The 17,225-nt window shown below is 45.0% G+C and overlaps 1 protein-coding gene across 2 annotated transcripts in view; it reads right to left on the bottom strand.

Annotated features, from left to right (window-relative positions):
- Positions 1 to 17,225, bottom strand: part of LOC141092548 (cytochrome P450 4V2-like) — a 132,100-nt gene that overhangs the window by 54,071 nt on the left and 60,804 nt on the right. For both annotated transcript variants that reach the window (XM_073578796.1, XM_073578805.1), the window contains exon 4: positions 9,860 to 10,050. In XM_073578796.1, the coding sequence (XP_073434897.1) occupies positions 9,860 to 10,050 (191 nt within the window). The remainder of the gene's footprint in view (positions 1 to 9,859; positions 10,051 to 17,225) is intronic.

Below are 17,225 nucleotides of genomic sequence, written 5' to 3'. Positions count from 1 at the left end.
ATTCAATTGAGCCACCCCGCCGCGCCAAGGCAATCTCATGTGGGGGGTCCTACTCTACATTTATAATAAATACTGTGCCATTACGGCCTCCTAAGAGCATGACCACATCAAGTGCAATCTGTACCTGAACATTGCTGGATCGCTCCCATGAAGCCAGATGAAACAAGTGCAGATGAAGGCCTACCAGGTCTGAACACAGACATATGAGGATTGACCTCCACACATTGCCCAACCAGGAAACTTAGATGAAGGGCGATATTGGCCCGGACACAGGTGCACAATTAAATAAAGCTTGGGGCAGGGCGGGGCTGCCGTGTGTGTGCACAGCAGCCTAGATCCATCATAATGAACACAGAAAAATTTATAGCGGACATAGCCAAGCGTGCACGGCAGCAGTGGTGGTGAGCCACAAACCAACAACAAGAAAATAGGGGGGGAAGCCAGCACTGCTTAAGGTTAGAACGCATAAATTGAAGTGCATATGCACATAATATCCAGCTGTATTCAAAAATGAGATATTTGGCAAAAAAAATGATCAATTCAATTGAGCCACCCCGACGCGCCAAGGCAATCTCATGTGGGGGGTCCTACTCTACATTTATAATAAATATTGTGCCATTACGGCCTCCTAAGAGCATGACCACATCAAGTGCAATCTGTACCTGAACATTGCTGGATCGCTCCCATGAAGCCAGATGAAACAAGTGCAGATGAAGGCCAACCAGGTCTGAACACAGACATATCAGGATTGACCTCCACACATTGCCCAACCAGCAAACATAGATGAAGGGCGATATTGGCCCGGACACAGGTGCACAATTAAATAAAGCTTGGGGCAGGGCGGGGCTGCCGTGTGTGTGCACAGCAGCCTAGATCCATCATAATGAACACAGAAAAATTTATAGCGAACATAGCCAAGCGTGCACGGCAGCAGTGGTGGTGAGCCACCACCATGCGTTCTAACCTTAAGCAGTGCTGGCTTCCCCCTCTATTTTCTTGTTGTTGGTTTGTGGCTCACCTCCACTGCTGCTGTGCACGCTTGGCTATGTCCGCTATAAATTTTTCTGTGTTCATTATGATGGATCTAGGCTGCTGTGCACACACACGGCAGCCCCGCCCTGCCCCAAGCTTTATTTAATTGTGCACCTGTGTCCGGGCCAATATCGCCCTTCATCTATGTTTCCTGGTTGGGCAATGTGTGGAGGTCAATCTTGATATGTCTGTGTTCAGACCTGGTTGGCCTTCATCTGCACTTGCTTCATCTGGCTTCATGGGAGCGATCCAGCAATGTTCAGGTACAGATTGCACTTGATGTGGTCATGCTCTTAGGAGGCCGTAATGGCACAGTATTTATTATAAATGTAGAGTAGGACCCCCCACATGAGACTGCCTTGGCGCGGCGGGGTGGCTCAATTGAATTGATCAATTTTTTTGCCAAATATCTCATTTTTGAATACAGCTGGATATTATGTGCATATGCACTTCAATTTATGCGTTCTAACCTCAAGCAGTGCTGGCTTCCCCCCTATTTTCTTGTTGTTGGTTTGTGGCTCACCACCACTGCTGCCGTGCACGCTTGGCTATGTCCGCTATAAATTTTTCTGTGTTCATTATGATGGATCTAGGCTGCTGTGCACACACACGGCAGCCCCGCCCTGCCCCAAGCTTTATTTAATTGTGCACCTGTGTCCAGGCCAATATCGCCCTTCATCTATGTTTCCTGGTTGGGCAATGTGTGGAGGTCAATCTTGATATGTGTGTGTTCAGACCTGGTTGGCCTTCATCTGCACTTGCTTCATCTGGCTTCATGGGAGCGATCCAGCAATGTTCAGGTACAGATTGCACTTGATGTGGTCATGCTCTTAGGAGGCCATAATGGCACAGTATTTATTATAAATGTAGAGTAGGACCCCCCACATGAGATTGCCTTGGCGCGGCGGGGTGGCTCAATTGAATTGATCAATTTTTTTGCCAAATATCTCATTTTTGAATACAGCTGGATATTATGTGCATATGCACTTCAATTTATGCGTTCTAACCTTAAGCAGTGCTGGCTTCCCCCCCCTATTTTCCTGTGGGATCCCTGGTTTTCTCCCACTCTACAAAGAGATAATGATAGGGAATATGAATATGGGCTTCGATGGGAACAGTGATGATAGTGTCTGTAATATGTATATGTGTATGTCTTCATACATTCATATAGAGTGAGGCCGCATCCACTGGATGGACATGTCACTAGGCGTGGCACAGCCTTGCTCAATACAAGTGTATGGAACGAGGTCATGCCCACTAGATTTATTATTATTATTATTATTATTATTATTATTTATTTATTTATATAGCACCATTGATTCCATGGTGCTGTACATGAGAAGGGGTTACATACAAATTACAGATATCACTTACAGTAAACAAACTAGCAATGACAGACTGATACAGAGGGGAGAGAGGACCCTGCCCTTTCGGGCTTACATGCTACAGGATGGTGGGGAAGGAGACAGTAGGTTGGTGGGTTGCAGCAGTTCCGGTGTTGGTTCAGGTGATATCACCGGTAGTGGTGAGAGAGAAGGAGGTAGTGGCGTCATTGCAGGCTGTAGGCTTTCTTGAAGAGGTGGGTTTTCAGGTTCCATCTGAAGGATGCAAATGTGGTTGATAGTCGGACTTGTTGGGGCAAAGAATTCCAGAGAATAGGGGCAATTCGGGAGAAGTCTTGGAGGCGGCTGGGTGAGGAGCGAATAAGTGTGGAGGAGAGAAGGAGGTCTTAGGAGGACCGGAGATTACGTTCGGGAAGGTATCGGGAGATTAGTAAAGAGACATATGGGGGAGACAGGTTATAGATGGCCTTGTAGGTCAGTATTAGTAATTTGAACTGGATACGCTGAGGGAATGGGAGCCAGTGAAGAGGTTTGCAGAGGGGAGAAGCGGAGGAGTAGCGTGGAGAGAGATGAATTACTCGGGCAGCAGAGTTAAGGATGGACTGGAGAGGTGCGAGGGTGTTAGCAGGGAGACCACAGAAAAGGATGTTGCAGTAGTCGAGGCAGGAGATGATGAGGGCATGCACAAGCATTTTAGTAGATTGAGGGTTGAGGAAAGGACGGATTCTGGAAATATTTTTGAGCTGGAGGCGACAGGAAGTAGAAAGAGCTTGGATGTGCGGTTTGAAGGACAGGGCAGAGTCAAAGGTTACTCCGAGGCATCGGACTTCCGGCACTGGGGAAAGCGTGATGTCATTAATTGTTATAGCTAGGTCAGGTAAGGAAGATCTGTGAGATGGAGGAAAGATGATGCGTTCAGATTTGTCCACATTGAACTTGAGGAAGCGAGAGGAGAAGAAGGAGGATATGGCTGATAGATGCGCTCTGCCTAGGAGTATGCATAGCTCACCCCTACCCGCCAGTCCTGGCTCAGAAACCGACAAATCCTTGCAGCGCACAGTACGTGCACTGGGGGGATTCATAAGCCTGCAGTCACACAAAGTGAATGTAGACTTATCAATTTAGACCTAACAAACCGGATAATGTATTGCGGTCATCATATTATATAGCACTATGTACTTACAATTGCTCATTTTCTTATTTTGCCCTTTTACCCAGTTAATTCTTCTGTTTTCCTTTACGTCTATGATATCAAGTGATTAAAAGCTGACTAGCTGAATACTGTTAAGGCCCTTTTACATTTAGCGATGCACCAGCGATCCGACCAGCGATCCGACCCGGTCAGGATCGCTGGTGCATCGCTAAATGATCGCTAGTGAGCTTTCATACAGAAAGATCTCACAGCGATGCAGCAGCGACGCAGCGCACGTTACTCACCTTTCACACACAGCGATCCTGCCGTCCTCCCGCCCGCCTCCATGCGTCGCTCGTCGTCACAGCAGGAAGTCTCAGCAGGAAGCGCCCGACAAGAAATGGAGCCAGACATTCTCGCGCGATCAGCGATGGACAGCGGGGGAGCCGGTCGGAGGTAAGTATCACACATAGCGATATCGCTAGCAATATCGCTATAACGTCACAAAACCGGTGACGTTTTAGCAATATTGCTAGCGATATCGCTTAGTGTAAAACCCCCTTTAGGCTCTATGTAGAGAAAGGAAGTCAATTTTCCCTGTATGAGTCATGAGTCACTAGAAATGTCCCTGGCAGGGGGGAGGAGTAGTAGCTGGGTCAGGAGGTGAAGAGGGAATGATAAATGCCAGGACAAGAGACTTTCTGTTTCTACATAGCGCAGAAATAAACAGAAGAATTAGCTGTGTGAAAAGGCAAAATGAGAAATTTTAAGTACACAATCTTATCTTATATCATATGATTGCAATATATTAAGAGGATATAAATGATAAAAACTTTAATGGGACTGCTTTATGTAAAAAAATATATAAGATGAAAATGAACATAATTGGTATTGTCTAGTGATGAGCAAAATTTTACAGTTCAGGGTTTGTACCAAACATTAACTTTTTACTGGAATTCCAGCTTACTGTTTGGGTTTGGATGCCAAACAAAGTTTGTTGAAAGACTGCACCGCAGCCAATCAACAAGCTTCTAGTCTGTGGGCACTTCTGGAGCCATCAAAGCCATGTCAAGTATTGGCATGGCTGTGGTGGACTAGCACACTACGTGATCCATCCTGTATACACACGGTCAAAATTGTTGGTACCCCTCGTTTAATGTTAGAAAAACCCACAATGGTCACAGAAATAACTTGAATATGACAAAAGTAATAATAAATCAAAAATCTATGAAAATGAACAAATGAAAGTCAGACATTGCTTTTCAACCATGCTTCCACAGAATTAAAAAAAAAATTAAACTCCTGAAATAGGCGTGGAGTGAAATGATGGTACCCTTAACTTAATATTTTGTTGCATAATCTTTTGAGGCAATCACTGCAATCAAACGATTCCTATAACTGTCAATGAGACTTCTGCACCTCTTGACAGGTATTTTGGCCCACTCCTCAAGAGCAAACTGCTCCAGTTGTCTCGTGTTTGAAGGTTGCCTTTTCCAGACGGCATTTTTCAGCTCTTTCCAAAGATGCTTAGTAGGATTCAGGTCAGGGCTCATAGAAGGCCACTTCAGAATAGTCCAACGCTTTCCTCTTAGCCATTCTTGGGTGATTTTAGCTTTGTGTTTTGGTAATTATACTGTTGCAAGACCCACAACTTGCGACTGAGACCAAGCTTTCTGACACTGGGCAGCACATTTCTCTCTAGAATCCCTTGATAGTCTTGAGATTTCAATGCATCCTGCACAGATTCTAGACACCCTGTGCCAGATGCAGCAAAGCAGCCCCAGAACATAACAGAGCTTCCTCCATGTTTCACAGTATGGACAGTGTTCTTTTCTTGATATGCTTCATTTTTCCATCTGTGAACATAGAGCTGATGTGCCTTGCCAAAAAGTTGCATTTTTGTCTCATCTGTCCACAGGACATTCTCCCAGGAGCTTTGTGTCTTGTCAACATGTAGTTTGGCAAATTCCAGTCTTGCTTCTTTATAATTTTTTCAACAATGGTGTCCTCCTTGGTCGTCTCCCATGAAGTCCAATTTGGCTCATAAAACGATGGATAGAGCGATCTGACACTGATGTTCCTTGAGCTTGAAGTTCACCTTTAATCTGTTTAGAAGTTTTTCTGGGCTCTTTTGTTACCTTTCGTATTATCCGTCTCTTTAATTTGTCATCAATTTTCCTCCTGCGGCCACGTCCAGGGAGGTTGGCTACAGTCCCATGGAGCTTACATTTCTGAATAATATGTGCAACTGTAGTCAGTGGAACATCAAGCTGATTGGAGATGGTCTTATAACTTTTACCTTTAACATGTTTGTCTATAATTTTCTTTCTAATCTTCAGAGACAATTCTCTCCTTCCCTTCATCTGGTCCATGTTGAGTGTGATACACATGTGACACCCCAGAGTCCAGTTGTCACAGTGACATTGCCTCACTCTAAGGGGTGAAGTCATGCCTGGAGGCAGGAGGGGGGCCCCATGCCAGTTAACATACAGTTAGGTCCATATATATTTCGACAGAGACAACATTTTTCTAATTTTGGTTCTAGACATTACCACAATGAATTTTAAACAAAACAATTCAGATGCAGTTGAAGTTCAGATTTTCAGCTTTCATTTGAGGGTATCCACATTAAAATTGGATGAAGGGTTTAGGAGTTTCAGCTCCTTAACATGTGCCACCCGGTTTATAAAGGGACCAAAAGTAATTGGACAGATTAAATAATTGTAAATAAAATGTTAATTTCTAGTATTTGGTTGAAAACCCTTTGTTGGCAATGACTGCCTGAAGTCTTGAACTCATGGACATCACCAGACGCTGTGTTTCCTCCTTTTTGAGTGCCTCCAGATGAGCCGGACTCAATCCATCACCTGTATGTGGTACCCCAGATTGCAAACACTCGCAAGTAAAAGGTAAAGAAACCTGCACCTTTCTGTGCCTTTCTCTTATTTCTCTGCACCCCAACGTTCACCGCCATCTGAACCATTAAATATCTTTGCCCTGGGGCCCTGCTCTACCTGTGGAGAGCCATTTTCACATCAGCTGCAACACACCAACAGTCTCAGGGGAACAACACTGCAGCGCTGGTCGCCTCTGACCAGAATACCACAGGTGGCGTCACACTTAAACATCACACAACTTTCCTCTATCTTATTACTGGACACCCAGGGCCACGGACCGTGTCACTGCCACCGTGACATCCCCCATTGAAGTTAACGGGCCCGGTACCGAATACCCTAAGGCTCTGTGGGGCGTTCCACACACCATATCACCAAACAGCACAGTGAGTGTCTGTAGCCCTATATACAGGCCCACTCACTGTTTCCAAGATTGCAGACACCTGTGATGCTAATAAGTGGACACACCTTCATTTAACATGTCCCTTTTGTCATATTATTTTCAGGGGTGCCATCATTTCTGTCCATGCCTATTTCATGAGTTTTATTTTTTTTAAATTCTGTGGAAGCATGGTTGAAAAGCAATGTCTGACTTTCAGTTGTTAATTTTCATAGATTTTTGATTTATCAGTTTTATCAGATTCAAGTTATTTCTGTGACCATTGTGAGTTTTTCTGTCATTAAACGAGGGCTACCAACAAAGGTAGTCATTGAAGAGGGCCTCATCTTCCAAACTTTTTCAAGTCTATACGACTTTACAATCTTTTTACATTTGTCCCCAAATTTTCTCAGAGGTCAAGTCAAGTTCTTGATTTTTGCCATCTTGTTGTGTTTCTTGCTGTCTTATATATGTATCATCTGCTGGAAATGAGTGTTCATTCTGGTCGCATAAATTTTTTCTACAGTGCAGAACTTGGAAGCTTTTTACCATACCTTCATTGACAGATTGATACTTTTTATGGTGAGCTGTACACAAATTCCTAAAAACAAGCAAAATTTACTCATTTAATGGCCATTCGCAGTATCACTGTACCACATGAGCAGGCTCGGACTGGCCTATAGGGTAACAGTGCAATCCCCAAGGGGGGTCATTGTGCAGATCTGGGCCACCAACCCCACCGTATGGGTACTACTTGGCATAATTCACTTGATTCACTCTGTACAGAAAAAAGCAGCATCTAATCATTCATTAACCAAACTACTCAGTTTACTATTATATAGAGATATTGGTAAATTTGTAAAGGAGGGTAGTATAATATTTGTATGCAGGTGAAAAGTGGGCCCCCCCAAAGTCAATGTTACTGTTTGGCCCTTGATACCCCAGTCCAATACTGCACGTGAGTACGTGGTAGATGGGGGAGACATTAGTGTACGCTACTAGAGCTGAAATTATCGCACCTGCTGGCACCAGACTTGCCCTCCAATAGATCCTCGTTAAAGGATTTAAAGTACTCATTCCAATTACAGATCCTGGATGGTTATTTAGTCTCACTACATCACCTGCTTGGGAGTGGGTAATTTGTGCACCTGCTGCCTTCCTTAGATGCGGTAGCCGTTTCTCAGGCTCCCTCTCCACAATTGTACCCAGATTCTCCATTACCCGTGGTCACCACAGAAGGAAGCCCATACAGAATGGGAGTTGGTCGGAAGATTATAAGATTTATAAGATTGTGGAAATTATTATTATTCCAAGATGTATTTATTAAAATCAACTTTAAATTTAATTTTGTACGTGGGAAAATGCCTTTAAGTCGTCTATCTACATTCTTTGTACCCCAAAAAAGGAGGAGAGTATTACATGGCCTGCATAATGTAGCTAGCAGAAAATTACACACTGCCTGTTTGCAGAGTCCCCCCACAGAGTATTTTCAGAGTACCCCCCCCAAAAAAAATAAATAAATAAATAAATAAAATAAAATGTGTTGGCTACCTCCTCCACCATCTCTTCCACCTACACGGCAATGTCCAACTTATCCACTTGCACCTTGCAACTATAATATTTCATTGTTATAGTAGAAAAGGTCTAATCCAATCAGATCACACCAAACAAGTATTTAGAGTGGTATATGTCCACTTGGTATACTGATTCGATTTTAGATAAGTACATTTGTAGCTGACCTGCAATTTCCTAGTACTTCAGTGGTGTCAATAAGGGTACCGTTACACTTAGCGATGCACCAGCGATCCCGACAACGATATGGATCGCTGGTGTATCGCTAAGTGGTCGCTAGTGAGCTGCCACACAGGCAGATCTCACCAGCAACATAGCAGGGGTCGGGGGTCGCTACTTACCTGTCAGACGCGGCGATCCTGACGTCCTCCCGCCTGCGTCCACGCGTCGCTCGTCGGCGCCACAGGAAGCCCAGCAGGAAGCGCCTGATGAGAAATGGTCAAGGACATTTTCGCGTGACCAGCGATGAGCAGCGGGGGAGCCGGTCAGAGGTAAGTATCGCTGCTACGCCACAAAATTGGTGACGTTACAGCGATATTGCTAGCGATATCGCTATGTGTAACGGGGGCTTAACAGAGCCTTTATATGCTCAATGCCGCTGTTAGCCCCTGACCGCTTTGCATGCCTGATCCAGATGAACATTGCCGCAGTGGAATTGAGCAAAAAAATTTGCAGAACCCTGGTCCATAATGAACATCAGTTGTCCGAGGCCTCTTCTACTACCTACTGGGATACCCAATGTCTCTTCTGATTAGTCATCGTTGATGCATGCAGGAAGTCACTCTGGGTCTACAAATCAGAAGAGGTGCCCAAGATTCTGACAAGTAGGAGGAGCTTTGCCATTGATTACCGACTAGACTGATGGACCAGAGTCCTATGAATAATTTTAGTTCAATTCTGGTCGGAGGAATAACCAATGTACCTATATTGCTAGTAGGAGCATATTGATTTTAACATTTGCTTATTAGGGTTATTTTATGTATTAGTGTAGAAACAATTTGCTTCATCTTCCTATCCTTCATTCTTAAGGAATGACCTCTTTCCTCAGAAGATATGTTTTAGGTATGCATTATTGTTAGCTAAATATTGCGATTATTTATTATTCTGTTTGGTTAATATGCTAAAACACACCATATTGCCTGGTTAATTATGGTGAGTTATTGGGGAATAACTAGGTTGGGGCATCTTTTAATGGTTGTCCTCTAGAAGTTAGATTGGTGCTTTTTATGTTTTTTTAGGTGAAATTTTTATTTACGGTATATGTGTTGGGTGTATCAATAAAATATTCCCATCGTACTCTACTTGTGTGCATACGGTTTTTGTCATTCCTTTGAGTGTGAATTATCTATACATGATGCAGCTTTTCCATGTATTCACGTGATGGTGCTGCCTTTTTGTTGTACGTGTTATTTACTTTTTATCTACTTTTACCATATTTTCCAAACCTCAATATTTAGAATGTTTTAACAGGGGAATTCCTTTCATGTGCTCCCCAGCTCTTACTTACCACATATTATATCCAAAGCACAAAGTGTTACATCCATGAAGCAGTTGAAAGTCCCTTTGCCAGCACGACCGTTGAGCTTCTCCACCAATATTTTTGATTGTTCATTCATAACTTCGAGGAATTCCGAAAGAATAGCAAAGTGGAAGGATGGAGTTATCATCTTTCTTCTGGACCTCCACTTATCTCCAGTGCTGGAGTAGACAAAATATGTAAAAAAAATATGAAAAAGTAGAAACAACAGTAAGACACGACTCTGAACATACTAACTATTTTTAAACAGTTATAATTTAAGAGTCACTGAGAAAATCACAATGTGATCTTATAACAATGTACAAATATATTTATTTGTGGCAATATAACTAATTGTTACAACTGCCCTGTCTTGAACATTTACTCTCTTTCGGGTGCCCCTCCAGGCTCTATTTACCATTCAGATGGCATTGGAACCATCCTGATGTAGTTACAGCGCTCTTGGTTGAACAGCGCAATACAGTCCCTCTCTCCTAGGTTCCAGTAGCTCTTCTCTGCCTCCACAATTGACAGAGTGTATTCTACGTTTAGAATACATTCTATTCTTCTGTGCACTTTATGATCTTGTACAGTAGCCTGTCAATACGATTTTATCTCTTGCCATCTACATGAATATAGCAGCATATGTGCTTTTGCATCATCGATCTGCTAGCAGGTTTGCAATAGAAGTCAAGAGTCCTTCACTCTGCCCTGTATACAACAGAGACAATCAGGGCTGATGGCTGCTGCAGACAGATCAATGATGCAAAACTGCAAATGCCACTCTGCCATGTGCATCAACAGAGTGGCATTTGCAGTTTCCCATTATTAATCTGTCAACAACAAGCATCAAATAGATCTCAGCCCTGCCTGTGTTAGCTCTGCAGTGCTCTCTTGTGCAAGGAGGAAGCTGAGCGGAGTGCAGGACTGTTGATCTCTCCTGGAAACCAGCTAACAGGACAATGATGTTAATATACACATGCAGCTATGTTGCTCTACATGGCAAAAGTTAAAATCAGACTGATAGACTAGTGTACAGGACCATACAGTGTGCAAAAGAATAGAGTGTATTCTTTAAGTAAAATAGCTTGATGATGCTCCAAATATCTGTGGTGCACAACTCTGAGTCATCAATTCAGGGAAATGGAGCCAGTCAGGACCCCACGGGAGAGGAAGGGATCTGCTGCACTGACTGGAATCCAGGTTTTTCTGGGTAAAGTAGCTTTTCTCGACTTGCAACAATCAGCAGCATTCCCTTTCATAGAATTGTGGTGTCACTCCTATGGGCCCAATACATCAAGACTGGCGGCGTTGTCTATTCTGATCTTGATGAGAGTATGGGCTGGAGTCAGATGCTTCTGGTTCATGAAGAGGCATACGACTCTATGTACGCCTCACCACAAATCCTGCTCCAGTGGCTGCTGAAAAAAGATTTGTGGTGTAATAAATGTCACCTCTCATCATAAATTTAACAGGCATGGTCACCATGTCCCATCCTGCCCAGCTCGGCCCACTTTGTCGGAGTTGGTCAAAAATGACATGAGAATGCCAAGAGTCACCTAATTTTAGTGTAGCCATCACATGACTTTTCAAAGCTTTTTATACCAGAACACTGGAGAAAAAGGTTTGATGAATCGGGCCATATATGTTGATAAATTACCGCACATAGGGTGATTCACTCTCTAATTTACCCAGGAAAATTGTTTTAACTTGTAAAAAAGACGATCTATTGTACTGAAATTTAGACTGTACATACCTTGGTTCATGAGAAACTAATTTTTTAAAGCAGGTGTTGAACATGTCCACCGTTCGCCTCCAAGCACACCTGCAGGCACCGTTCAATATTGTTGAATGTATTCCGCAGCACGTCTGAGGTCATAGCCTGAATTTCTCACTGTATATTCTCATGGAGTCCATATAATGGTTGTAGCTTGTTACTGTACACACGACCTTTCAGTGGCCTCAGTAGATAAACTCAGGTGATCTTGGTGTCCAGGGTCTCTTGGAAATTACTCTGTCATTTTTCTGGATGAAATGGAGTCTTGTCAAGTGCATATGGGAGGTTGGCTGCTCAAATACAGGGGTTTTGTGAACTGATGTAGCCTCATAGGTAAACCAGGCTTCATCAGTGTATATAGTTCAAAAAGTTTTCTTTTTCAGCATGAAACTCTGGAACCACTGACAATAACAATTTTTTTCTCTTGAATGGGCCCTTTCACTTCCTGAGCGACAGTGACACTGATCAGATGAACACGACCTTTCTTGGCAGCTCATTGACACGTGGCATACGACATGCCTGTCTCCTGGGAAAGCCTGTGAGACAATTTACATGGAAATGCCAGAAGTTGCTATTTCACATCTTGAATTACTTCCTCAGACAGTTTCGGACGTCCTCCATCATGCCTATCCAGTAATGTTCCTGTACTTTCCAGATTATTCACAAATGACAGAATACATGGTTTGGATGGCAGATTTCGACCTCCAAACTTTTTTGGAAACTCACTTTGGCACCTCTTTAAGGACTCAGTTTTCCAATTAGTTTTCACAATAAAGCACACTCCTCCAAACTGTATCTGTATATTGCTAACAAATGAAGAAGGAATTCAGCAGAAGTGAAATGCAAGCACCACACATAAACTACTGATGCACAGAAAGGCGTGCAGCAAGTATTTCTTGTAGTGGAGACAACTGGCGGAGTGACAAGTCGGCGAGACCACTCGGCACGAGAATGTTTCTAGTCTCTGTCCCTGAGCTTCATTGCACTCACACTTTTATTATTATTATTATTATTAATATGCATTTATATAGCGCCATTTATTCCATGGCGCTTTACATGTGAAAAGGGGAAATATAGACAAGTGTAATATATACAAGAATAATAAACAAGTGTAAGACAAGGGACACACAAGTACATAAGGAGATTGGACCCTGCCCGCGAGGGCTCACAGTCTACAGGGATGGGTGAGGATACAGTAGGAGGATACACTTCTCATGAACCAAAGTATGTACATTCCAAATTTCTGTATGGTCGACCATTTCTTTTAGAAGTTAAAACAATTTTTCTGAGTAAAGTAGCAAATCCCCCTGTACAAGATTTCCTATGCATGTAGTGTATGGTTTGCTGGCAATGATAGAAATACAAACGTATATTGTGCAGATGTTGTCTTGGGTCATATGGCTGGAGCTGGTTCAGTAATATGTTTGGATTGAAATGAAACTAATTTGAACTATTATCAAAAGTTACTTCCATCAAACCACTTCCATATGATATGTTCGCATTGACAAATTTTTCAGATATTTGTTTGTGGTCATGTAAGAAGGTTGCGGGATGCAGTGATGCAAGAAAGGCAGGGCAAGGGTTAACAATTTATTTGAGCGGTAAAGATACTCCTCGCAAGGAGACAAACAGTTAAATTGCAAATGATAGGGAAATAGACAACAACAATTTTATAGCAGTCCACTCAATAAACTAATCGTGTTCGCGGCTTCCTTGGCGGCAGATGAGGGTTGTAGTCCCAGTAGCGGCATGTGCAAAGTCCTCAGAGGAGATTCCACAGCTCACAGCATGTCTTCTGGCGGCAATGGGCGATCTCTAGTTTTACCCCTAGGGCCAATAGTCCTTAAAATTGTACAGCCAAAGTCAAGGGGACTGCGTACAGTCTATTGTCGAGGGAGGTCTGCTCTGTGCTGTCCAGCAAAGATGGCCACAACAAACAGTCCTGAACACGGCCCTCGTTCCTATGCCCGTGCGCGGCACTCAATGGAGCCCATGGCCCTTTCTCCGCTGCTGGTCTCAGTGGCGTGCTTGTGTGAAGCCACCCACGGTATGTTGCGGTGCTGCTGCACACCAAGCGGAGCACGCCGCGCACACACCTGCTCTGTCACCGCCGGCGGGAAACTGCCCACCCTACGCGCGCTTTTTTGTTTGCCACGCCCCCTGCTTCTGGGTGAAGAGGTCTGTCTGGTCCCCTATTCTTTCCCCCGGACAACCTGGGACGCAGCCTTGACAGTTCCGGACCCGGCGCAGTACAATTGCCCACAGCCCGGTCTTCCTACTTACAGTCAGACCAGACAAATTGATAAACTTTTGCCTTGTTCAGATTGAAAATCACCTTATGGTTTGTGTTTATGGTCATATTTGCAAAACAAAATTGACTAGCATCTCAGAACACAATAAAGCAAGTGTGAATAGGTGGAAGCTGCTATGACTACACAAACAAGAGGATACAGCAGAACACTGTAAATGCTTAGATGTGTATAAACATTGAAGATATGAAGTTTGAAATGCATTACTGCTATATAGAATATACATATAAAAATGAAGGTATTTAGCACATAAAACTGCCAATTCATGAGAGCCCACTAGCCATGACAAGGTGTACCACTCTTTGATGTGTCCCTGACCTAATATTTATCAAACATGATTCTCCTAGGATAAAAGTCTATAAATGTAAAGGGCAGGTGAGAAACAGCAGTAATTAAAAACAGCCTTAGTGCTCATGCAGACGGCCATATTATTTTTCTGAGTGCGATCTGGCACTCAGACCAATGTTATGTTGTGGGGCCGTGCACATATCAGATTTTCTCCTTGCCCAAGTTTCATCTGAAAACCACTGCATGCCCAAGATTGAGCCAATATTTGGATCACACTCGGCCATGCAAGTCAATGAGTCCTGGGAAACCATCAGACTACACTCAGAAGACATCTGAAAGCAGTCCAATTTCCACAGACTGAAAAAAATGGAGAAGATAGATACATTTTTTCTCCATCTTCTCCTCAGCCGATAGAATCAAATTGTTACAGCGGGCGGTCAGGTGAGGAAAATCTCCAGGAGTGGATCCTCTGGATTGTGGCACCAAGGGGACCCCGGGCGAGCCGCCAGGTGGAGCCGACCCCTATACAGGGGTCGTTAGGAGCAGGCCCAGGGGTTTGGGTACCACGATAGTCGGTATCGAGAGGGGCGGCTCAGAACGGACTGGAGTAGGACTGCGGGACGGTAGAAGACAGGACTAGAGTAGAATTGCAGGACTGGAGAACAGATGGCAGGACGGAGCAGGGACACTGGAGTAGGACTGCAGGACTGGAGCACAGACAGCAGGACAGAGCAGGAACACGGAAGGCAGGACTGCGGGAGGCAAGCGAGTGTACGATGGAACAGGGGCCCAGTGTGCTAACAAACACGAAGATCAGGCACCTCCATCAAAGGAGGGCGGCCTGATATACCACAGCCTGGTCTGCCATTGGTCCAGCGGTGCTTCTGGGTCAGGGCACCGCCGGAGCACAAGTGACACGAGGGAGGCGCGGCCGCGGCCTACGGCGCATGCGCATTGCATGCAGAGACGCTGTCGGCCGTGGACCTGTCAGAAGGGACCGCCGTGGCTGCCGAACAGTGGGGGGCTGTGGCACGGGAGCGGAGGCCGGGTGAATATACAGCGGCTGCATGACAGTACCCCCTCCTTTAAGCCGCCTCTTCCCTGAGATTAGCAAAAAATCTCTTGAGAATGTGGGGAGCATTGATATTCTCCCAGGGTTCCCAGGACCTCTCCTCAGGACCAAAGCCCCTCCAGTCAATAAGAAAAAAGGTCCTACCTCTAACCTTTTTCATGGCGATGATATCCTCCACCTCAAAGATATTATCGGTACCAACCGGCTGAGAAACAGGATCAGATACGGACTGGAAGCGGTTCATACCACAGATTTCAGGAGAGAGACGTGGAAGGTGTTCAGGACCCGGAGCGAAGCAGGCAACCTCAATTTGTAGGCGACTTCATTGACAGTCCAAGTATTTCAAACGGCCCGATGTACCGCGGGCCCAGCTTGTAAGAGTGCAGTTTCAACCGGATAAATTTGGACGAGAGCCAGACTTTGTCCCTGGTACAATACGGTGGAGGATCCAATCTCTTCTTGTCAGCATAATCTTTCATCCGCTCAGCGGCCTTCTTGAGTGACGTGTTGGTCTCGGCCCAGATCTTGGAAAATTCTAAGGACAAGGTTTTGGCTGTGGGTAATTAGGAGGCAGGGGTTACCGGAAGGGGAACACCAGGATGTCTGTCAAACACAATGAAAAATGGAGACTTGGCCAAGGATTTGCCAGTATGGTTGTTGTAGGCAAACTCTGCCCAAGGAAGTAGGTCAACCCAGTCGTTTTGGTGGGCGTTGGAGAAATGACGTAGGTACCCAGTCAACGTCTGGTTGGTAGGCTCCACCTGCCCATTGGACTGCGGATGGTAAGCAAAGGAGAAGTCGAGGGAAACATTCATGAGCTTACAAAGTGCCTGCGAGAACTTGGAGGTGAACTGAACCCCCTGGTCAGACACAATACGTTGAGGTAGTCCATGGAGTCTGAAGATCTGATGGATAAAAACTCTAGCCAACTCCGGAGCCGAGGGGAGACCGGACAGAGGAATGAAGTGGGCCACCTTGGAGAAATGGTCCACCACCACCAGGATTACTGTACAACCAGAAGAACGGGGTAAGTCGGTGATGAAATCCATGGCAATGTGTTCCCAAGGAACGGCAGGGACTGGCAACGGGAACAATAAGCCGGAAGGAAGTCGTCTCGGCACTTTGTTCTTAGCACAGGAGGGACAATAGGCCACGAAATCAAGCACATCTTGGTGAAGCGTAGGCCACCAGTAGTGACTCATGATAAGGGCAAGCATCTTCTTGGTTCCGGCATGGCCGGCCAGTCTGAAGGAGTGACCCCACAGAAGGACCTTCCTCTTGAGATTTTCTGGCACAAGGGTCTTGCCTGGGGGTGGAGAAAGCCAGTTCACCAGAGCCACAGTGATGATTCTAGTGGGTTCAATAATGTGCGAAGGTTCTTCCACTGTCTCGATTGGCTGGAAGACCCTGGATAGGGCGTCGACTTTGGTGTTCTTGTTGCCGGGGCGAAAACGGAGCTTGAAATCAAATCGGGCAAAAAATAAGGACCATCTGGCCTGAGGAGGATTGAGTCTCTGGGCAGACTGGAGATAGGCCAAGTTTTTGTGGTCAGACAAGATTACGAAGGGATGGACAGCCCCCTCCAGGAGATGATGCCATTCTTCCCGGGCCAATTTTATGGCCAACAGTTCACGGTCGCCGATTGAGTAGTTGCACTCAGAGAGAAAGCCTTCGAAAAGAAGCCATAAGGACGCAGACGACCGGAGGCGGATCTCTGAGACAGTACTGCCCTGCCACCTGTTGAGGAAGCATCCACCTCAAGCACAAAGGGTTGGTTGCTTTTGGGACGGTGCAAAACCGGGGCCGTGGAGAAAGCCTGTTTTACAGTCTGAAAGGCCTCCTCCGCCTCTGTAGTCCAAGAATTGGGAGTTGTCCCCTTTCGGGTGAGAGCGGAAATAGGTTTGGTTATTG

Source organism: Dendrobates tinctorius, unplaced genomic scaffold (assembly GCF_039654945.1).
Source record: "Dendrobates tinctorius isolate UK_male_01 unplaced genomic scaffold, ASM3965494v1 ptg000008l, whole genome shotgun sequence".
In the NCBI taxonomy this organism is placed as follows: domain Eukaryota; kingdom Metazoa; phylum Chordata; class Amphibia; order Anura; family Dendrobatidae; genus Dendrobates; species Dendrobates tinctorius.
The sequence above is the reverse complement of the archived record's forward strand: the minus strand, read 5'-3'. Positions and strand labels throughout refer to the sequence as shown.